At 34.3% G+C, this 24,685-nt stretch overlaps 1 protein-coding gene across 15 annotated transcripts in view; it reads right to left on the bottom strand.

The window, feature by feature from the left end:
- Positions 1 to 24,685, bottom strand: part of SNAP91 (synaptosome associated protein 91) — a 150,951-nt gene that overhangs the window by 27,402 nt on the left and 98,864 nt on the right. For 8 of the 15 annotated variants that reach the window (XM_078155259.1, XM_078155253.1, XM_078155254.1 and 5 more), the window contains 9 exons: positions 22,307 to 22,321; positions 22,010 to 22,174; positions 13,362 to 13,472; positions 12,449 to 12,715; positions 12,135 to 12,212; positions 11,903 to 11,974; positions 11,322 to 11,405; positions 10,097 to 10,180; positions 921 to 1,055 (listed from right to left, as the gene is read on the bottom strand). In XM_078155259.1, the coding sequence (XP_078011385.1) occupies positions 921 to 1,055; positions 10,097 to 10,180; positions 11,322 to 11,405; positions 11,903 to 11,974; positions 12,135 to 12,212; positions 12,449 to 12,715; positions 13,362 to 13,472; positions 22,010 to 22,174; positions 22,307 to 22,321 (1,011 nt within the window). The remainder of the gene's footprint in view (positions 1 to 920; positions 1,056 to 10,096; positions 10,181 to 11,321; positions 11,406 to 11,902; positions 11,975 to 12,134; positions 12,213 to 12,448; positions 12,716 to 13,361; positions 13,473 to 22,009; positions 22,175 to 22,306; positions 22,322 to 24,685) is intronic. The other 7 variants (XM_078155260.1, XM_078155262.1, XM_078155258.1 and 4 more) reach the window with 7 other exon arrangements.

Below are 24,685 nucleotides of genomic sequence, written 5' to 3'. Positions count from 1 at the left end.
TATGGAAACACAGACCTCTCAAAGCTGAAATAAATTTAATGAACACCTAAACAATCACTGAAATGCTTTGTGTGTAACCTAGGAACGCAAATGCAAGTCAGAACTCTTTATTCTGAAACAACAACAACAACAACAAATTCCAAATACAGATTCACAGTAGGATTTGTTGATACTATGTCCATAGGTTCTAGAAAACCATATTGCTAAAATCCAATACAAGTAATATTTGCTAGACATCTATCATAAATACTGCAATACTAATTTAAAATGAGGGAAAACATAGCATTCAATTACGCACTAGCTACAGAAGCAACTGAATCATCAGGCGAGGAATATAATTACGGTGCTTTTTAAACTCACTTAATTGCCAAAAACTCACCAATTGTAAATTTGTAGTAAGGACCCAGCATAGGAAGAGTAGAATGGAAGAGAATACAAACAAAATGACAGCAGGGATGAAAGGTTAAAGGCAGGCAAAGAACACTCTGTATTTGTATCTCAACTTTGAAAAACTGAATGCCATGCAAGCTGGCATGCTCTCTCTGCCAAGAGCAGTGAGAGTACACATTCAGATACTGACTACCTGGCACAAAGAATTTGTTTTCTCTTAAATTCTAAAACTCATGCAAAGATAAGCACATGCAAAGAGATGATGTGCATGTTAAATTAGATTTCTGCTAAAAATTAAAAAGAGATTCAGAGAGGGTTTGTGGGTCATTCATAATGCTACCCACAAATGTACTAATGGCAAGTAACTATTAAAATTAGTACTTCAAAAATACAGAACAAGAGGTAAGTTTGAGATGATAAGGTTCTCAACACCCAATATTTGTTAATTTCTTGATAATTTAAAGAATGAATAAGCTAAGTTATTTTTCCAATGAATTCAAATAAATTAAAAGTCCAATTAATTTCCTCACCTGATGGATCAAAGGAGCTGCTGCTAGTAGTTGATGGTGATGTTCCAAAAGCTGCTTCAAAATTAGGCTGCAATAGGTTGTTCTGAGCTGGTGTCACTGGTGATGGAGAGGGTGCAATGAAAGAACCTCCAAAACCTGGAAAAACAGGTGAAAAGGGAAAAAAATATTTAAAGCAATATTATATACAAACACTGTGGTAAATAGGAGTTAGAGGAGTATAGATACAAAAAAAATGTGATTTCAATTTAAGAATGGATAAAAAGTCACAAAAACCTAGTAAATTGATTGTTTTGAGTTTTTCAAAGATCACTGCCTAATACAGAAGTTAAATTACAATAAGAGAACTGGGGAAATACAATATAAGATTAATAGTTTTATTGAAAACAAGGAAGAACTAGCCTATGATCATTGATGCTTTATGTTTTAAAGAAAATTCAGGCAATAACTTTATTCTGTACACTTAAGTTTCATTTCTTTACCTACCAATCAAACAAGTATTTATTATACACTTATTGTGTTCCAGACACTGGGCAATGTTCTGGGGATACAAAGATAGAAACAAAAATTTCTGCCCTCAAGGGACTTAAATTCTTGGAGAAAGGATACAGAATCTCAACAACGTGCATATATGCAAGTAAACACATGTTAATTTCAGGAGGGAGGCTAGTGCAGTTTGTTGTGTAGCTGGGGGGATTAGGAAAAGCCTCGTGTAAGAGGTGGTCCTTGAGCTGAGCTTTGTAGGGACTCTGTGACATGGAGGTAAGGAGGAAGCATAAGTGGAATGTGTGTATGATGATCAACCAGCTGGCCAATTTGGGCTGGCCTCAAAAGTGAATGAAGTGGAGCAAAGGCAGGCTGGAAACTCTGAGGTTTTACGTGCCCAATAGAGAAATTTGGATTTGATTAAAGATGCAATAGAAGGACAGGAAATGACAGAATCAGACTTGATTTCAAGAGCATCACTTGAGCATCTGTGTGTAAGATAAACTGGAGAGGGATGAAACTTGAAGCTGAGAGATCAACTAGTAAGTTACTGAGCTAGTCCAGGAGATAACTGATGAGGGCCTGAAAGAGGGTGGTACATGTGTGAGTAGAAAGAAGAAGAGAGATGCAAAAAATATTCAGGATTACAAAAAAGTTAGAAATTGCTTATTAAGTACAGAATGGAAAAAAATAGCATTCAACTAAGACCAAATGAGTAGTATTTTTTCTTTTTTAAAAATCTGATTTTTATTGATACCTTCTGTTTTCATATTGCTTTAATTTCTGAATATATCCCTTATTTACCTAACGAGCCATCCTTCAAAACCAAGATTGAAAATGAGGGGTTATGGGTATATAATTCAGCAAAAACAAACACATCAACCATGTCCAATAACATACGCAATATTCTAAACCCATAGTCCCTTACCTTCACAAAGAAGAAAGGGAAATGTATTTTCTTAGCTTTCCTCTGCGTCAAATTTATATAGTATTCAGCTTTCATTTGCTTTTTCTTTCATTTTACAATGTTGTAGTTGTGTATACCGTCTTCTTGGCTTTCCTTATTTTACTGTGCATTAGTTCTTCCTAAACTTCTCTGAATTCTCATATTCACTATTTTTCTTTTTAAAAATTCAATTATTTTAATATCTAAATTCTTTCTCTCTCTCCATCCTCTTCCCCATCCATTGAGAAAGCAAGAAATATGATACCCATTATATATATATATATGAAGTTGTGTAAAACATATTTCTGCATTAGCTATGTTCTGAAGCAGGGAAAAGAAAAGTAAAGGAAGAAATATGCTTCAGTCTGCAATATGTCCATCTGTAGGTGGATAGCTCTTGTCATTATGAAGTCCTTTGGAGTTGTGGTAGATCATTGTATTGAACAGCATACGAATTATTCCTTAAGATCCAGTAATATTCCATTACATTTATGTGCCATAATGTGTTTAGTCATTCCCCAACTGTTGGGCCTCTATTTTGTTTTTAATTCTTTGCTACCAACAAAAAGGGCTGTTGTGAATATTTTTGTGTATATAGGTCCTTTGTTTTTGTCTTTTGCCTTTTTGGGGCCTGGCGGTAGGGTTCTCTGGGTCAAGGGGTGTGGATTTTTTAGATAGGTAACTCTTTTTCCTTTTAAATTTAATTTTTTTCCCAATGAATAAAAAAATCCATCTTTTCTCCCACCCCAACCCCCTCTGAAAAAGAAAAAAAATCCAAACTCCACAACTCTTATAATATACATAGTCAAGGAAAACAAATTCCTTTATTATTATGTCCAAAAAATATGTCTCAATCTATATCCTGAATCCATCACCTCTGTTGGGAGGTAGGTGGCATAATTCATCATGAGTCCTCTGGAATCATGGTTTGCCATTGAATTGTCTTTCAAAGTTGTTCATCTTTATAGTGTTATTTGTTACTGTATTCTTTTGGTTCTGCATACTTAACTCTGCATTAGTTCACACTAGTCTTCCTTGGTTTCTCTAAAACCATCTCTTCATTATGTCTTATACCACAATAGTATTCTAATACATTCATATATCATAATTTTGTCATCCATTCCCCATTTGATAGGCACTCTCAGTTTCCAAGTCTTTGCTCTTTATCACAAAAAGAAGTGGTATGAATATTTTTGTACATAAAATATACAGGTAATTCTTAAAATAATACAATTAAACAAAGAAGTGTATTGGGTTTAAAAGATATCTTAGTTGGTCAATAACATTTATTAAGTACATACTGCATGACCAGGTACTGTGCTAAATGCTGGGAATATAGAGACAAAAGATGTTCTCTGCTTTTAAGGAGCTCACAGTCTAATAGTTGCATAGCAAGGTGGTCTACTAGAAAAAAATGCTACACTTAAATCAGGAGGCTGCAATACTAGAGGAAAGAATAGTCCTATATCCCCACTGGAATTACAAATTCTTAGGATTCAGAAAATCTTCTGACCCTACTATTAAGAAATAACAATTGACTAAAAATAATATTATAATATTATATTAATAACTAATTATTAATTTGTGATCCACTCTTTCCCTTCTTATTTCTGTTGAAATCTCTTGAAAAGGTCAGTTAGCCTCTGAAGGGCATGGCTTAGTGAGATTTGCTTCTAGCTCTCAAGACCCACCCAATCAGGAGATGCAATTTTTGTTTAGAGTATGAACAGAATCCAGTCTAGGTGAGCCTTTCCCTGGAGGTACCCCATGTCCTTGGTGCTCTCCATTAGAGTTTAGGGCAACTCAGCTCATGAAGGACAAAACTAACTAGAGAGGTCCAGATGGAGATAGCTTCCTCTTGCCCAGATGCCTTCAGGCATTTTAGGGTCTTCCTTGGCTTCTTTGGTTGCTGAGATAAACTACTGACCATTTTATTGATTGCTGGCTAGACTAATTAATACATTGATTATTAATTACCCAGAAACTTTGTCAGGGTTTTCATTTTTCTCACAATACAGTTTTAATCCATAGCTTTATTGATTAAGTCCATTCTCAATTAAGTCTAAGAATTTAAAGTATTAAAAGTGATCAAAGAATTTACTTTTTAAAAGCCATTTTTGCCAAATTTCATAACGCTGAATTTTAAAATCAACACATACCAAATATAGTTATATAATTAATGAGCTCAACAAATTATAGAATTCTATGAGTTCAATAAATAACAGAATTCTATATTTTTCACAGCATATTTTCAAGCTGTTTATCTTTTATGTCAAAAACAAAATCACTCTATCTAGCTTTGAAGAGAGAGGTAGCATTACATAGTCCTAGACTTAAGAGTTAGGAAGACCCGAGTTAAAATCCTATCTGAAGCTATACAAATCTCACTATGTGGCTCTCTCAGGCCTAGTTTTCTTATCTATAAAATGGGGAAATAACAGTACAGCAATAATAGCAATAGTTGGGAGGACAAAATAAAGTAACATATGGAAAGCTTTTTGTAAATCTTAAAGCACTACATGTTAGCAACTATCTATGTGTAACATAAGTCACCTTTTAAACAGTAGTAGAATAGCTATTTCCTGGTTGATATACTATATAAAGGTGCATTCAAACATTTGCCTGCCTTTCCTCTGCAAATAAACAAAAATGTTCTTACACCATGAATGTATGAAATTCTCTTTTATATCTTAGATTCTTGTGAAGAGCTCAAAGAGTTGTGTCTACTCGGTTGGTAATTTTTAGGCCTTAGAAACCCAAGTTTATGTTAGAGGAGTCTACATTTGAATTGGCCCATTTCTACATTTGAATTGAAAATAGTTTAAAAACTGCAATCCTGTTTCTGCCTTGAATCTAGGGTTACGAAGTTATGACTGATTGGGATATTCCCATGCCAAAATTTAGATTGTGTTTAAATGAATGAAAAATAGACTGTAACACCACAAAGTGAATCACCATGGTTCACACTTTTTAATCACCAATTTTCCTTCATGGTCATTTGAAAGCAATCTATGGCAGAAAAAAGTAGTGAACTGACTGTGGCAAATTATATACAACAATCCTGCTATGCTAAATAATGAATAAGTTTATTACATGACAGGCTTCATGACTTAAGTGAGGGTTAAACAAAATGTTCAACAATGCAAACAAACATGTATTAAGTACCTACCATACTCAGGTACTGTACTAGGTACAAGGAGATACAAAGGTGAAAATAAGATAGTCCCTATCTTAAAGGATGTTATAATTTAATTAACAGATTATTTTTTGGTAGTAGAAAAACCAAGACAAGTATTCCAGTCTACCTGAGTGAGTCAGCTTCTTGTTCTTTTATCTCTTAAATTAAGGAATACTGTGAGGTAAGGGATGAGAAGTCAAGGATAATGCTGAGGTTTCAAATTTGAGACACTGTAAGGATACTGTTGTCTTGAATAGAAACAGGGACATTCAGAAGAGGGGAAACCACTAATCTTCTGAATCAATCCTTTCCACTTAAGTATAACTCTAATTGTCAGAACTATAGTCTACACAAAAAGAATGAAAACACCATACCAAACTTTTTCCAGCTTTGAAAACCACTGTAGACAGCAGAAGCTGGGGAGATAGTAATAATAATAATAACTATTCTTATTATCATAATAGTTAACAAATGCCTACTAAATGGTGCAGTGGAAAGTGTTGGGGCTGGAATCAGGAAGACTCGTCTTCCTGAGCTCAAATCCATCCTCACACTCTTACTAGCTGTGTGATCCTGGGCAAGTCAATTCTGTTTGCCTCAGTTTCCTCATTTATAAAAGAAGCTGGAGAAGGAAATCGCAAACCACTCCAGTATTTCTGCCAAGAAAATCCCAAATGAGGTCACAGAGAGTCAGACATGACTAAAAAACAACTTAACAAAATATGCTAGTCACTATGCTAAAAATTTATAAATATTATCTCATTTCATCCTCACAACTCTGTGAAGTAAGTGCTACTATTATCCCCATTTTACAGATAAGGAAACTGAGGTAAACAGAAGTTAAGTGACATGCCTAAGGTCACATAGCTAGTAAGTGTCTGAGGCCAGATTTAAACTTAGATCTCCTATGACTCAAGACTCAGCACTGCACCCACTGTGCCACCTAGCTGAGATGGCAGGGTGAGATGCCATCAACATTGTGACTGGGGCATGGAACTTTTTCTTTAGAGGTTTCCCCAGCTCCTGGTGCCTCTACTGAGAAGTACTTGAACTTTCTGAAGTAGAGAAATGCCTATCTCAGAGTCCAGGAGTTTATATGCTTACTGCCAAAGCCCAGTCAGTGCTTAACAAATACTTGCAGACAGAAGATACCATAAGTCTTACAGCTCTAAATTTGACAATAATTTGTTCATTTCTATATTTTTCTTTTTATTTTCCAACTAGATTTGTCTAGCTCAGATTAGAAATCTGCTACCTCTACTTTTTTGCAATTCAGTTAACTTTTATGTATTTAGGCGCTATGCCATTTTTTGATGCACATGTGTACAATACTGATTTTGGGTCACTATGGTTCCTGTAAGGATAATGTAATATAATTTTTATCTCTTACTATTGGAAATTTTTATTTTTGCTTTGTCCAATTAGCATGATTGCAACTCCTGATTTTCTGCATTCATTTGATGCATAGCAAACATTTCCATTTTCTATACACCTATTTTTAGATTGCTGGGTTTTGCTTTCTTTTCCAGTTTGCCACTATCTTTCATTTTATTGGCTTGTTGAATTTAGTTACATTTAAAGTTATGATTGTTAGGCTTATGCTTTCCTCCATTTATTTATTTTATTGATTTTTATTCTCTTTGCCTTTTAAGTCAGTATTTTGTCCCTGTTCTTTGTTTTGTTTAAATTATTTTGATGCTAGTCTATTCCCAAAACTCTTCCTTCATCCTATTCATACTCTTTGCCTTTCCAACCCCAGTTCTTTTAATTTAAATTGTGAATTTCTCCTTCTTTTTTGCCCTCCTTCCTCAACCAGCCAAATGAGTGGGTAAATATCTACCCTTACTTCCAAAGTCCTATTTTAATTAATTTCCTTTTTCTGAAGGCATTTTCCAAGTAATTTTCCTTTACTCCATTCTCATTGTCTTCCATTTCTATCTACTCTGAACTTTATTTTCTGATCCATGGATTATACCATAACTTGTTTTTACTTTGTTCTATGTTGCTCGAGGGGATAAAACTTTTGAATTACTAAATTTTAGCTCCTTCTATCCAATTTCTAAGTTACTGCCTTGGATGATCTTACCTCACGTTCCCTACACTGAGTGACACATCTCTCTTAGAAATACAGATTCGTGAGGGGCATGTCATATGGGAGCAACATTGTATAGTAGGAATCATTCTATGTCTCAAATTATGAGGCCTGATCATACCCCCTGACCTTAGTAGTCTCTACTCCTAAGGTACCGTTAGGCTATATCTGGCTTAATGTTCTCTTTCTACCTACCCTCTCCCAATTTCAGTGCTAGAATCCTTTCTCAGAGAAGCCGGTCTCCCATAGTGTGAACTCTCCTCAGACAAATAAAAATACATTTTAAGGTCCCTGTCTCTTAATGTAGACATGTACCTTCTTTCCCAAAGAAATGCTCTTAAGTGGCACTCTTTCATTTACCTTCTGGGACAAGAATCTCATGTATCCTCAAATCGCTCCAGTGCACTCCATCCACTGTTTTAATCCTATTGTCCCACAGCCACCTCTTATTGAAAGACTATAGAAATTATTATTCTTTCATCATTCACTTATGAATTTGGTAGAAGTGCTTTACCCACTTCCATCAATCCCTTACCTAACCCTCTCCATCTGTGCAGTTTCCAACTCTGTATTCTCTCTCACGTATCATTAACCACGGATTATTAATTCAACTTTTCTATCTTCATTTCTCTTGGTTCAAATTCTCATTGTAAAAATATTTGGCCCTTTAGATTTTTTTTAAATTTAAAAAAAATTTTTTTAGGCAATTGGGGTTAAGTGACTTGCCCAGGGTCACATAGCTAGTAAATATCAAGTGTTTGATCTGAGGCCAGATTTGAACTCAGGTCCTCCTGACTTCAGGGCCGGTGCTCTATCCACTACTCCACCTAGCTGACCCTCCTTTATATCTTTTTTATCTCGTACTGAACTTCGTTTTTTTTTCTAAAAAATACCTTATATATTAAACTTCTTCCCCAATAATAACCTATAAATATGAAAGCAGTGATTTTGTTATTTAGTCTTTTCTTGACAATTTCTTTCTTCCTCCCTCCCTCCTTTTCTTCCTTTCTTCCTCCATCCTTCCTTTGCTCTCTTTCTTTTTTCTTTCTTTCCTTCCCCTGCAGCTTTCCATTACCTCCAATAGGTACTATGACAGCATATCCTCTTCTCTGGCTGAATGTCTTTCTAATTCTGAATTTGAACCTGGAGATTTGTGGTGCCTTCTAATTCAATGGCTGAGCTGATACACATTTAATGGTCAACGGGCATCTTCCCTAGTTTCCAGCTGTAGGGTGATGAATCATGACTTAGATTAAGTCCTTCTATTCTGGCGAATACCATAAGCTACCTATGTGTTTTACCAATGCATGGGCAACACTGCCATAATAGCATATACTTATTCTTTATTTTCTTTCATGAAATAATTAGACAGAAACATTTTTTACCATATTCAATTATCCTTTAGAATTCCAAAAAGTGACTTATATAAGTAGTTTTAAAATTCTATACTTAACAAGAACTTTAAATTTTCATTTGCCAACTTATAACTTTTGACACAAAATCTGAGTCTTGGCCAGAACCAGGGATAAGTTTCTTTCAGAGCTGCCCAGGTGTAACTTGATGCAGCTACCACTATTATCCCTGTATCTTCACTGCACATTCAAACTGTTGCTTCAAAAGCATCAGAAGCAGCACTACTTATGGCACTTTGACAAAATGACTAAGCTTGAAATCCTATGAATATAGCTAAAATTCATCCACTCACTGGCATGAAGTGAACTCTGAGGAAGTATTAGTAGCCAATGGGATAGACAGGACAAACCTAGGCCATAAGTGGTAGGGATGACAAAGGAGAAGTACCATTTCTTCTAGCATGTTGACAAGGACATATACCACCACCAAATTCTGACACAGGTAACTCCTCTAGGTATAGATATGAAGGCTTTTTTTCCCCTCTCTCTTAAGGGCTTAAAATTCTCAAAATTTTCCCTTTGACTCATCTAGCAAAAGAAACTAATGATTTATAATTTATTGGTGTGTCTTCTATTATACACACATGGTGGACTGGAATTGATTGTAAATTACAGACAGAAAAAAAAATCTATATTGGTTACAGAAGCAGCACATGTAACAAGCCTCAGAATAACTCAGTAACAATTTCTCCTCATGTGAGTCATATGATTCTACAACCAACGTCAAATTGCTGGCACAAAAGAGAAAATCAAGGCAAGAGTAATATGTCCAGATTCATTATAATATAGCAACTCTTTAGAAGAACTATAAAGAAAATAGCCTAATAGAAAGATCACAGTGACCTATATAATCTATAAGAATGGTTTTGCATATAGTAGGATTTTGAAACTAATTTCATAAAATGCAATGAAATTTATTCAAGAATATAATGAGCAGTTTTTGATTATATCACTTTGTTTTCAGTTCTATGAGATCAATGGGAAAGGAAAACACACATCACTTTATTAATTCACATCTTAAATTTCTATAAAGCAAAATTTATTTAAAAATTTTAAATCAATTACCAGCTAGTAGGTCTGCTGAAGCTGAGGAACTAGAAACAGCCTGGGTAGCAGGTTGGGGTTCAGAAACACTGCTTCCAAAAGCATCTATTGGATTATCCATTATGCAGCCAGAAAGGTAAAAGAGTTTAAATAGTGAATACAATGACTCAATGTTATGCAAAGAAACGCATAATTGCAGCACCTTGTATTCCCTAGTGATATATACCCTATAGGTATGTAAAAAATACAAACTGAACTTTTTTCAAAATAATGGATTGTTGAAATTGTCACTGAAGAAGAGTGAATACCCCTTAATAAGAGTTGTGACCTTAATCTTAGGCTTGGGAGAGAGCATTAGGAGAAAATGGAAAATTTTTTTTCCACAGAGTAAATATGTGGATTAAGTCCTATATTCATCCATATATAACAAAAATTGCCAATTTTTTCTTTAATTAGAAAGACAATAATGGTTTTTTCCATTTAGAGATAGATCAACTTTTGGATACTTGATAATTTTAGATTGGTACAAGAAGTAAACTTGATTGTATCTATATTTTCAGCTCAAAATTTAGCTTTCCAAATTTGAATGTAGTGATTGATATTTTAGTGCTTCAATTATGCTTTGATAGCTACATCAGAAATTCAGACTTGCACTTTTTGATTCTCAGCTATGGCAAACCACTGAGTACATATTGTCAAAAGCTGTAAACTTTGTAGAGTACATTCACTTATACTTTTAGGCATAAAAGTTATGTCATTCCCAAGAATAAGAGTGTTCTAAATTATCAAAGTATCTTCTAATTTTGTGGGAGGATTTTAACAAATAAGCAACTTAATTCTGATTGAACTGGAGAATTTTTCAGTCCATTACAAGTTTTAACACTTCAAATCTAGGTGCTCTAATTTTTTAAGGCTTGCAATGATTTTTTAAGAATTAGGCAAAAGCTGATTAAGGCAACAGAGATGGAAAAGAATCAGGACAGACAAATTCAAAATCAATGCATTTTATATTAAGACAATGGAAAAATTACCTGGTTATGTTTAAACCATGTGATAAAAATGATGAATAGATGATAGTAAAGAAATGAAATGCATGAAAAGTATAGCTTTGAAAATCATAGTTACATTCAAGACAGAAAAAATGATTTTGTAAAAGTGAGAAAATGATTGAATTAAATGAAGATGAATGTATAAAAATAATCTGAGAAAAAAGTGATTTAAGTGGTGAAGAAAGATTAATACGCACCACCAAAAAGGTCAATCACACCTGAAGAATCCACCTTTGCTGGAGAGGCAGTGGCTACAGGAGAGGCTGCTGCAAATGCATCCACTGCAGTTAAGCAGAGAACAGATCATATTGTATGTCAAAGAAAACTGAGAGCCTTGACAGTTCTTTTGAGATCTATATTTATACTCAAGATTAATAAATCCTATGAGCAAACTCACTGAAGAGGATACTATTAATAGGCAAAAGGAGATTCACATTTTAAGATATAATTGATTTTCAGAAGAAAAAATAGCTCAAAATATCAATTTAAAAATTAAGGATTTTGACCCAAGTTATTTTTTCCCCACCTGTCTAGATTAAAGAGTATGCATGTAATTTAATGTAACTGATAACAAGATGGGGAATGGTAAATTTTACCAATAGACAACAGCTCATCCAATTTCTGCTGGGTGGTTAAGAGAAGCTTGAACTGAATTCCTCATTAATTGTATCTAGCCTAAAAGACTCAAATATCACATATGCAAGGACGTTCATTATCTGTCCATACATAATGATGCACCAGCCAACTAAGAGGATTGGAATTCTGCAAAAGAACTCACCAGATAAGAGATCAGCAGTGAGAGCACTCTCAGGCACAGGAGAAGCCCCATGTGGAGGAGATGAGAAAGCATCTTCCAAAAGTGAAACAAACCAAAATCAAGCAGAAGTAAGTAGAAAGCTGAAATCAAAGTCAAAAATCTAACAAACTTATCATTACAGATGAGAGTCAGGAGCTTAAACATGAAAACAGCCAAGAAATCAAAATGAAAGAAAGGATCCATTTATTTTTACCTGTACCAAACAAGTCTATGCTAGGAGTAGCATCTGGCTTAGGCGCTGCAGCAACATCAGGAGCAGATTCAAATAAATCTAAGACCAAGAATATATATGCCTTTACTTAATTTGACTAAACTGAAAAAAAAAACCCAACAACATTCATTTCCAGTTCTGAATTCTGATTAGGAGAATTCTGAGGTATGTTGCAAATAGTTTGTAGCAAATAATTTAAATATACAGTATACATGCAATGTTATGTGTGTATGCTGTATGTGCATTTGACAAATCAGAATTCGATTCACCAGAATCAAAGAGCTTTAAAGAATTACCACCAAAGATATCTAGAGCAGGAGGAGCAGTGGTTGTGGTGGTAGTGGCGGGTGTGGTGGCGGTGGTGGTAGTGGCAGTAGCAGCAGTAGTAGTAGTAGCAGTGGCAGCTGCAGCAGCAGGAGCAGGAGAAGGAGTTGTTGCGGGAATCGTGGGGGCTGCACTAGTTGTAGGGGTAACTACAGGAATGCTGGTCTCAGGTGGCTTCATTGCAAAAAGGTCCAGTTCAGGTGCAGTCTCTGCACTACCTTCAGATGGGGCAAAAGGGTCTTGTAAAAAGGAAAGTGGAGAATATATAGAAAGGATCAGTAAGGAAGGAAATAAGAGAAAATAATCACAGCCAAGGATAACATACACCATACACAGATATACACATAATCTAGGTGTTTAAATGGGGCTCTATTCCAGTGTAATCCTAACCAGTGTAAATAATTAGTATGCTTTTTTATCTTTTTAAGAAATTTACAAGTATAAAGGTGAAGATTTCAAACTCTAATTGAATAAGATCATAATGAAGTGTGAGGGGAGTACATTTTCAAACCCTCAAAACCCACCTGACAAACAGTAATTTTTTACATTTACAAAAACATGCTGTTTATTAGTTAGACTAGTGTAATAAAAAGTACTCCACAGCATTAGAGAAAAAAACATTAAGAAAACATACTTACATTGACAAAAATTGTCAATCTTGAGAAATTGCCAATTTTGAGAAGTATGCACATCTCTATCTTAATGTTTTAAGTGTTGGTCTTATTAATTTAATTTAATGAATGATACTTTCTATCCACAAGAAACAAAAATGACTGGTAAATTAAAAAAAAAAACTCAACAAAACAACAACAAATGGCCACATCTGACTATAGGATTTAATACTAAAACACAAAACGAGAGACTCGCTAATGACATTAAACCCACCATTTCCTGAACATGCATCATCAAGTGCTGCTGCTACAGGGGTTGGGGTAGCTGGTGCTGCTGCCCCTTCAGGTGCTGCAGGGGCTTCACCAGGAGAAGCTGCAAAGGCATCTTGAGTGCAGTATTTTTTTAAACAATAGAAATTAAAAGAATAAAAAGAGAAGAGAAAATATAGTAAAAGAACCAAGTTAAATTGCAGAAGGCTCCCTTATACAACATGAATTTTTAGAAATGTTATTTTTATGGGTCATGCACTGTTGACAGTCATGGAGTAAATTTTTCCTTGCATTCCTTCTAGTCAGTTACATACTATGTGGTTCAGTTTTGTTACTGCCAAGGCACATTAAAGTCCAAAAGATAACATGATTCTCATTGTATAAGGGTTCTGAGCAGCATGTTTTATGTATTATCAGAAATTAGAATGGATGTTAAAAATTAAAATACAAGAGTAAACTAATGTCAGTTAAGACATTAAAATTTTCATGTTCAGTCAGACTTGCTTAAGTAACTATTATGACACATCTGACTAGTGGCTTAAAGCAAACGTGAATGTCTTCTTTAATGCCAATATAGGTAAATAGATACTTATAATGTATACATCAGCTATAGTCTAGTTCCAAATGTTTAACAGGGTGAAGCAATAATGTTAATAACAGCATAAAAAGACTTCTTAGTTACCAACAAAGTTTAGAACTTTCTTAGTCAATAAAAGCATTTCTAGACAAATATAAAAATTTATTTTAAAGAAATAAGGGGCATGACTGAGGTGCCCTTATTTCTATTAAAATAATTTAATTAGCTTTCATTTTTAAAATGTTACAGTAGTGCTCCAATTGGTATGAAAAACCTATCTTCAACTGCTGAAAAATTCAGGCTTGCTCTATCTATTCATATGTAATCTTCTATCCCAACACTTATGTCTTTATGCCATCAGTGAACTACTTGTATCTAGAAAGCTTATAATGTACTGTACTTGTCAGAGCTTATTAATGCACTTGCCAGAAACAGTTTCAATACGTTTAAGAGCTTAGCATTAAACCACATTCAACATTACTATCATTTCATCCTACAAACCTTATTTTTGATTAAGTTGGCACATTCTAGAAAGAACATCTGATAGGATGCCTACTATACGGAATCTAATGACAAGGTAATCTATTTCAGTGTCATACCATATTTTGAAGATTATGCTATTTAACCTTTTTGTCAAAGAACCTTAAATAAATCCTGAAGATGGGCATGCATATGTTTAATAACATCACCATTTTAGAAAAGCAACTTAAAATGTGTATAATAGTAAAGGTACAATTTTTAATGAATGTTTCTCTAAAGTTGACCATTTAAACCATTTTCAACATTTTAAAAACATAGAAGCTCAAATTTTTATGGGTTTTTAAATACGAACATTTTTGCATAAATTTGGTATAAATAATATAAAAACCAATGTGATGTTTTATTTCTAGAAATAATGCTAGACAAAAGTAGAAAATCACATATCCAAGTCATAGAAATATATACAATACATACCCCTACCAACCCAGCTACATATATAATGTCCATGTACTGATATTTAATGACTAATTCTTTAAGTGCTTATTAAGAGTTATTAAATTACATAAAATTCATTTAAAATACTATCTACTGAAAAGGAATCCTGCAATTTCAATAATGTTTTTAAAGTTCATATGTACAGGAAAACTTTCATGGTAAAGTTTATATTACCATGAGTGGAATGGAAGAGAATGGAAAACATTTCTCTAGAAAAATTTTTATGGGGGCAGCTAAGTGGCACAGTGGATAGAGCACTGGCCCTGGAGTCAAGAGGACCCGAGCTGAAATCTGGTCTCAGACCAGATACTTGACACTTACTAGCTGTGTGACCCTGGGCAAGTCACTTAACCCCAACTGCCTCACCAAAAAAAAAAAATTTGTGTCATGTCAATACAAAGCTCAACAAAAAGTAAGAATCGTCAATATGCCCTCAAACTTCTTAAAACAAATAGTAGTCAATAGTCAAATATTCTTGAAAATTAAACAACTCAAAACTAAGACAGAAATGGGTACAATAATAATTTCTTAACAATATAATTAAATTTAATGCAAACATAATTGAAATATTTGTGAAATCAAGAGGACACTATCCATGCTGAAATATGTTGCCAAGTAAGTCAGTTAAGCAGGTTTATTTTCAAAACATTTTGCCAACTTGGAATCCTTTAAAAGTGGCTTATATATTTTCTAGTTAAAAATTGGCTCTAAAGGCAGTACTTTTCACCCCGGAGTGCCTGAAAAACTTATCAAAGTACGTGAAATAATTGGACAGCATGCCTTGTGAAACCTTGTTTAAACATCTGAGGGGGAAATATTTCAGTTGAGAAAACATTTAGTAAAAAACAGAAAAGACTATGATTTTAAAAAAAGACCCTAAAAACTTATGAGATATATTGTAAAGAGTTCTTAGACAAATCTACAAGCATTTATTTCCAATGTAAAATGTGCTGAACATTTTCCAAAACTTTCCTTTTTAAATGGTATTTCAACTCATTTAATTCATCAGAAAGTCTCAATTACATAATCATATATTAACACTTATTAATAACTTTTTTTTACAAGTTGAATAAGTTCTTGTCTGTGGGAAGGTTTGCAGTAACTACCAGAGATGGGGGACAGTATTCTCTCACAAGTTGCACTAGGGATGGGATGGTAGTTGAACTTATGTCAGCCTATGCATGAAAAAATAAAAATGTAGAATTCAGTGAATTCTCTGAACAGTATATACAATAGCAATGTATAATTACTGAAGAAAAATTGGCAACTACCTAAATCTCACTCCTACTATATAATTTCACAAAATCACCAAGGAATCCAAAATAAGTAGAAAGTAACAATGTTTAAGAAATACAAAGTAGGGTTTTGATAGAGTGGATTTCTCTACCTTTCAGGTATCTAAGTCATTTAAATTCAGCAAGTATTTGAGAAACCTACCAAGTCTTTTTTCATTTTAAATAGCTTTTAACAAATTCAATTAAATACAATTTCATCCACCTTAAAAGTTGACTAATGCTTGGCAATTTAGCTCCAGGCAACCTAAAAAATGTGGTAACTGATGATTAACTTTCATCTGAGACTATGCATATATTCCAATATAATATTTAAGACTACTAGCAACATTTATTTAAAACAACTCAGCACAAACACTTCAAGGTGGCTTTCAACCTTATTAAATATGGAAATTGTTTTCCCTCAGATTACAAATCATCTCTTCCTGGTCCAATCCACTAATTTATACAAAAATCTATATAAAAGGATCACTATAAATTCACTATTACTAGGGAAAACCCTCAAAGTTCAGGTTAGTGGTAGAATTTTCATATATCAGGTACAGCACATTTACATCATGTTTTATGGTTTTTCTATTTCTCACATCTACTGGAATTTACAAAAATTTTCCTGAAAGTCTCTAGCTATAGTAGACAGTGAGCTAGCCTTGGAATTCAGAAGCCCAAGCCCCACCTTTCACTGACACTGTGAGACTCTCTGTGATCTTGGGCAAGTTACTTCACCCTTTAGGTGCTTCAGACAATGCCAGTGAAATCACACATCCAGGTCTGGTCAAAGTCCCAACCCATGGGTCCCATCCATGAATCTATCCCGTCTTGCTACTGGTCTACATGTGTCTCAGGGGCAAGGACTGTAATTTCTACTTTGTAAGTTGTTAAGAATTTACATGAGATTCTAATTTCATTCATAGCATTTCAGATTGAGAAAAGAAAACAGTAGAGGGTGACTGGGAAAATGAGAAGACAATTATTAATGGCTTGGGCAGCATAAAGTGCTATTTTAATTCTACCAGATGTACTCTACCCTACGTATTATCTCAAATTCCCAACAGACAGTTAATGAGACAACTATTTTTTCTTAGGATCAAAGGTTCCAAGGATAGAAAGGATGTTTAGGGGGCATCAATTTCTACCCTTTAACTTTGCAATTGAAGAAACTGAGACCCAGAGAGAAATTATTTGTGTAAGAACACATATGTGATAAGTAGAAAAGTGGAATTTGGACCCAGGTCTTCTGACCCAGATTCAAAGATCTTTCCTGTACACCACACTGATCTCTGATCTCTTATTATTTGATCTCAGGTCCATTATTTATATTTTTTAAAGTTAACAGATTTAAACAATCAAAAACTTTTTTGAATACCTGAAAACTGAAAAAATGATTTAGGTTACTTATATAGACAAAACTAAAGATTATTATTTTTGTATTAATCTGAGGTGTTACCAAACTTAATATAAAAGCTTAATATCTCACAAATTATGAAGTAATACTAACACTGTAGCATGAGTTTTGGCTAATTATTACCCATAGAGAAATTTTAAGTTCTAGCTACACATTCATAAAATGTCATAGTCTATAATTAAACTAATGTTGGATAACAAAATTGTCAATCCTTAACCAATGAAATTTACTAAATTTATTTTCCAAGAACCACACAATAGTGCTATTATTCTAAGTAGACAAGGCATATTAAAAATATAAACCATAAAAACACAGTTGATACAATCACTACACACATGAGGTTCAGCAATTTAAACTACTCTTAAAGCAATGATGCCAGTTTATTGATTAAATAAAATACCACCATTAAATAAAAATACTGAGCTAATGTAGGTAGATACTCAAATTTTCACTATGTATACCTAATTATGCCAACAGATAAGGAAAGAGGCACAAGTCTTACATAAGGAAATGATCATTTTGGGGACTTCAGGCCACTATGCAACAGATTCTATGTAGTCTAGGATGGTATTCTGTACTTGAAGGTAAAAACTGTGGAATCTCCTGGAGTCACAAAAATATTTCCAGAATATTCACATTCTCCTTAGAGAATGAATTGGTCTTATGACTATTAAACTTTAATGCTTCTATAGTTGGTATAATATCATAGAGAACCTTTCATTGTAGAAAATCTTAGGTCATTTATATTAAGAAGGATGAAAACTGGTTTCTCTCTTTTTTTGAGTTGTTCCTTAAGAGTAAATACCAAACTCCCTGCACATTACACAAAATAAAAAAGGTAGCTAAAGGTCTAAAAAGCCCACTTTCAACACAAAATTCTTGCCCAACCTATCCATATCTTCTGTCTCATGAATCTCTCCTAGTCCTCCTATTTCTTATCTCTAGGCTAAGGGGATTCATGCAATAAAGCAGGGGACAAATGAAGTGAAAAATGAGGACATGACTGAAAAGTCATAACATTTAAATGATCTTTATAGTTTTCTTAGTCCCAAGATACTTGGGTATGTAACAAAGTAAAAAATGTGTTAAACATGTAGCCAGGGGGAACATGCTGCTCATAACACCCCTGAGTGCTTCTGAGCCAGCCTAACCGTAATTGGGAAATATCTAACAAAATAAATACAAACACAATAAAACATAAATAATATTAATGTATGCTTTTCTAAGTAGATATGTCACCCGCAGGGATTTTTATGTACAATCTGGTGGCCCCTGTTTCTACTTGAGTTTAACACCACTGCTTTATTTTGTGGGGTTTGATGAGGAAGATAGTCATTGGGAGATTCTGAGGCCATATTTCCTCAGCTGGAAGAGGGAAGGAATGCTGCTTCTGGCTATCTCCAGGCATCTCCACCCATCCCCCCCACCCCACCCCACCTTCTCTCCACTTCTGGGGGTACCCTGCCAAAAGGAAGAAATGGCAGAGATATGTGGGACAATAACTGCCCACTTGGGTATCTTTCAGGTAAGGGCTGGAGAACTAGATTATTGGATTACTGTAATAGCATCCTGACTGGTCTCTCCGTTTTAAGTCTACTACTCCACTTTATCTTTCACATGGCTGCCAAAGTGATTTTCCTTAAGCACAGATCTGACCATGTGATTCCCTTACTCAACTCTAATGGTTCCTTATTAGTCTTTAGGATAAAATATAAACTCCTTCACTTAGCTTCTAAACCTTCATAACCTGGCCCCAGTCTATCTTTCCAGACTCTGTACATTATTCCCTTCAATACTCTATGATCCAGGCATAGCAGCCTACTCTCTGATCTTTATGGAAGATACTCCATTGCCTGTCTCTAAGCCTTTTCACTGGCCAAACATAGCCTGGAATGCACTCCCTCCTCACTTTCTCAGAGAATCCCTCTTTTCCTTCAGGAAGCAGCTTAAGCTCTACCCTCTACATAAATTCTCTCCCATTTTCCCCAACTGCTGGTGTCTTCTTCCCCAAACCATTTAACTACTTAGTATTTATATATATTTTTCTCTTTATATTTACTTGGCTTATACTTATATATGTAACTGTCTTCCCCATCAGAATGTAAGCTCCTTATGAGGATGGACTGTTTTGTTGATTGGTTTCGTATCTCCATCTTCCAGCACAGTGAAGAACAAGGTTAAGTATTTCATGAAGACATGTTGATTGATCTTACCATTTCCTGCTCAGTGGGTAGGGAATCTATTTTAATGGTACTTTTAGTATTTTAGATGGTCAGCTATGTGTGTTTTCATTCATTTCCTCAGATAATACCAGGAAATGATAAGTCACAGGTAAGTTGACTGATTTCTCCTCTACTCCCCTTATATTCTACCTAATTCTTAAAAAGTTAACAAAACCTTTATCCTCCTATTTTCTAATGCTAATTAGTTCTCTGTATCCAAAGAAGGAAAACCTTGTTTTCCAACTAGAAGATGCAACATTATAACAATATTTAAAACTGTAATTCAGTTAAACTTCAAGCATTCACTAAAAAGTGTTTGGTGAGATACAATGATAAAGTAATAGTCCTTGGCTGTAGGAAGTTTGTAATATAGCATAAAACCATATAATCCAAAAGACAACACAAGTGCCTGAGAGGTATCAAGTGCTATGAGATTTCAGAAAAAGGAAAGGTCATTTTTTTTTTTTTTTGCCTGGGGGACAAGGAAATGCTTTGTGGGTTATGGAATGAAAAATTAGTGTAAGTCTTCATTCTAGCAAACATCCAGAAAGTTCTATGCAAACAAACCTGGATCTGAGGTGGCAGGAGGATTCCTCTTGTTCAGGTATAAAATGCTATTGAAGTAAATTCTATTCTATCCAAGTCGATGCTAGAACTTAAAACATGAAGACCAGACTGTCTATGCATTTCTAGACATAGACCTCTGGGCCTGGCCTAAACACACTCTTCATCTCAATGTTTCCTTAAAATCTAGGGCCAAAGATGGTAAGAGAATAAGGCACAGACCAAACCACAAGGAAAGCTCAATGAACATTTAGAAACTTTCAACCTCTACTCCTGAGTTCTTAGGAGAGAAATAAGGATAGCACCATCCCCAACTTGCTCGTGTCTTCTAGGTTAGACAATACGATTCCATAGCCATTGGGGTAAAAATAGTCCTGCTGCCTCAGGAATTAGAGAGTCCAGGCCTGTATGTGACATAGAAATCAGATATCCATGATGTTCCTGTTTGTGATAGGATCACTATCTGCAAGGGCACTCCTTGCCATATAGATTAGGTTACTTATATTTTCCCCCTTAAAGTCTACAACAAAGCTCTCCCTGGACCTTCAGTGACCCAGAGGGCCATGGCTCAAGCTGTGCATCCCTTAATACAACTTCCTGGTGGCTTTTAGCCAGAATTATATAGCTTTTTGGTCTCCTGAGGGCATAGATGGTCTTCTCATGCACAGTCAGTATTTCAGATTTTGTGGCTCTCTCAAGACCTGTCCCAAGATCACAGAGTCACCATACCCTATTCTGCTGGACTAGGCACATTTGGAGACAAGGGATTATTGTAAAATGCATCTTATTACTGAAATATCTTTGTGGAATACCTCTTCTATGTTATGGCTAAGTAAATCTCCTTTTTTTAACAGTTGAATGACCTACAATTAGCTCATTTTGTTCCAACCACAACTAAAGTACCTACCTGAGTCACCACCTCATCCCTAATACTATCCAGTACCCATTTACTATTTAATGACAAAAGTTTATGAATTTCAGGCCAAGTTTTAATAGTAAGGAGGAGACAGAGCAGAGACAGAAACATACATCAAGAAACATGGGTTCAAGTCTATCTTATCATTAACTTATTATATCACCTACGGTAAGTCACTTAATAGCTCAGGGAAGGGAATTAAGCTATATTATGCCTAAGGTAATTTGTACCTTTAATGTTTTAAAAATTGTATTTGACCATTTAAGATCAAAGAACTGGATTAAACGAACTGCCAGCTCATCTCTATTGCAAGTTATTCTAAAATGGAGGTGAATCAGTACAATGAACTATGTATACACACAGTTATTTGGACCTTGAGCCTTTGCTTGATTCTATCTATTTGTTATAATGGTTTTGTTTTTCTCTTAAGTAGCAGTGGGATGGGAGACAGCAAATAATTACTTGTTAATTGAAAATAAAATAAAAAAATTATAATTTGTAAATGAGGTGCCAATTTGCATAAGTAGAGGGAGTTCACACTGGGAGTTCTCTATATTTATGGGAAAACAAAACAAAACAAAACAAAAACCAATTCCAAGCCCTTCCCCAAAATGTATGTAAAGTCTTTAAATACTTTTATTACTAAATCATTCTAACAGTCCTGTAAGAAATTTATTTGAAAGAGGTAATGCATCTCAACTAACCTCCAAAAAGATCCACTTCAGCAGTGACAGCAGTAATAGTTGTGGTAGTTGAAGAGGAAGCAGAAGCAGTTGCAATTTCAGCCGTGGTAGGAGGGCTAGGCTCTGGAGCAAATGGATCTGAAATCTGTGCTTCAGAAGTAACAGTGGAAAGTGCAGCCAAAGAATCTAGGTCCACCAAAGATGAGGATTAAATGGAAAAGAGGAAAAGGAGAGGAAGAGAAATATACTGGTCTCCAAATAATAAAAATGATCAGACTATTAATCAGTTCAAAACTTTAAGAATTAAACATTACTTACCCTCTCCCAAAAGGTCTAATAATTTCCATTATATGATTGCAGTATAAAGAAAGAAAAGTTAAAACTGAGACATTGATAGTAGTAGTAGTAGTAGTAGTAGTAGTAGTAGTAGTAGTAGTAGTAAAGCTACTAGTAACAAAAATACTTCTGTATAAGGAATATCAGCAATGTGAGGCTATCAATAACAAACAAGAAAATGACCAGAATCAGACCAACTTTAAACTGCATTTTAGAAACATAAATGCAGATCTAAATAAAGCCTGAGAACTTCAATAACTGTACTAAATTCAATGATTTCTTGTTCAAATACATAATTTTATCTAATTGAATGGTTTCATCATTATAAATGTAGATTTTGAATAGACTTTGTTTATTCTCTTCTTATCTAGCATTTAAGTAGTCACATGTACTAGAAAACTAGCACAACTTTGTATACTGTAATTGAAGGTAAACCTATCATATAGGAAAGAAATAGACTCAAGGAAAATATCATATTTAAGAATTCAAAATAAAATAAAAGCAATGTATAAGATGTTATAATAAAACTTTTCAGATATCCTGAGGTGACCTATCAATCAATTGTTGCCTCATACTTAAATAATTAGAGGTAACACCACAAATTAAAAGCTGGGGGGATTAATTAGTATTATTACTACTTGTAATTATTAGTACTAATAAGGTATTAGTACAATTGAAGGTATAATAGGTAAGGCACCCTAATGGGGCACCCCATTACTATCACCTAAGTCCTATCACATTCAATAGTACTTAAAACTACAGTCACAGGTTATTTGGTTGATAAGCACTACTGGCAGCTTATATAAATAAATTAAACAATTAAAATGTTATGAAACAAAAATCTGATTATTTTCAACGTAAAACTGCCACTTAACTAGACTGATGGATCAGAGGAATGCTGTTTACTTAAATTTTACTGAGGTATTTGGCAGTCTTTCCTAATATCACTGTGAACGAGATGTACAGGTTAGATTATGGTACAGTTAGGGAGATTAAGAACTGGTTGAGTGACCAGATCCTTTTTTAAATGCCAATTTGGAGGAAGGCTTCTAGGGGAGTGATTCCTGGATCTGTGCTTTTGCAGTTTAATATCTGAACCTTAATGCTGAGCTTTACATTTATCCTTATTTAATTCTGTCTCTTCGATTTAGCCTATCATTTCAATCTAGTAGGCTCTTTTTTGATCCTCTATTATCCAATATATTAGCAGTTACCTCCATTTTCTTATCAGATAATCATGCTATCTATGTCTTCATTTAAGTGACTGGTAAATCAGCTATCTGCTACTTAACCTTTTTATCAATTACTTGTATAAAGTCATAGACACAAGCTTATCAAATCTGCAAATGACATAAAGCTAGGAGAGATTGCTAGTAAAGAAGATAGGAAAATAAGGGTAAAAAAACAAACAAAAAACCCTGATAAGCTAGAATATGGGCCACTTCTTTTAAGAAGAAATTTAAGATGGAAAAATGTAAAGTCTTATACTCAGGCTAAAAAAACAAGGTACCTTCCTAAGTACAAAACTGGGGACATGCAAATAGATAACAGTTCATCTGAAAAAGATCTAAAGGTTTAAGAGAACTACAAGCTTAACATGAATTGCTAGTATATGGCAACCAAAAGAGCTAATGTGATTTTAGAGGTATCATGTTCAGGAACAAGAAGATAGAGTCAAATCATATCTGAATTACTGGGTTCAATTTGGGGGGTATTTTTTACCAACAGCAATGAAAAGCTGGAGAATGTCCATGATAATCTGTCATGGCTAATTAGGTTGCATCCCTGGGGAATATATGTAGTACAAAACAGAGAGCTGCCTGAGGTTTACCAAATTTATTGGCCCCTATTTGTTAATTCAGGATGAAATGATCATACCCCCCCAAAAAAAATCTAGAAATAATCTCCAGGAATTATGATATTCTGAACAAGAAACTGAAGAACTTGGGAACACTAGTGGTTTTCTCATTTTTCTTTTCAATTTAAGGTTAGGACTTTAGAAGAGAAGAGAATATGAGGAAGAAGAAGTAGTTAAAAAGTTGGTGCTAAGAAAGGAGATTTATGTTTTCTGGGCCATAGCTTCAGATACAGTAAACACTAATTGTCACAGAAAAGACATATGATAAAGAAAAGTCTTAACTTATCCTAGACTTTATAATTATTAAGCAAATGCGGTCATGTTAAAAGTGGTGATTACTTGAAGATAGCATAATTTTACTGAGACCATGTTATGCTAAACTAGCCTTATTAAAAAAAAATTACAGAACTGGTAAATTAGGTTAATGTCATACACATAGTAAACCTCTGTTTCAGCAAGGCATTTCACAAAGTCTTTCACAATATTATATGAACAAGATAGAG

This window comes from Phascolarctos cinereus, unplaced genomic scaffold (assembly GCF_003287225.1).
Source record: "Phascolarctos cinereus isolate Bilbo 61053 unplaced genomic scaffold, phaCin_HiC Scaffold_5;HRSCAF=322, whole genome shotgun sequence".
NCBI lineage: Eukaryota > Metazoa > Chordata > Mammalia > Diprotodontia > Phascolarctidae > Phascolarctos > Phascolarctos cinereus.
This window is presented reverse-complemented; position numbering and strand designations above follow the sequence as displayed.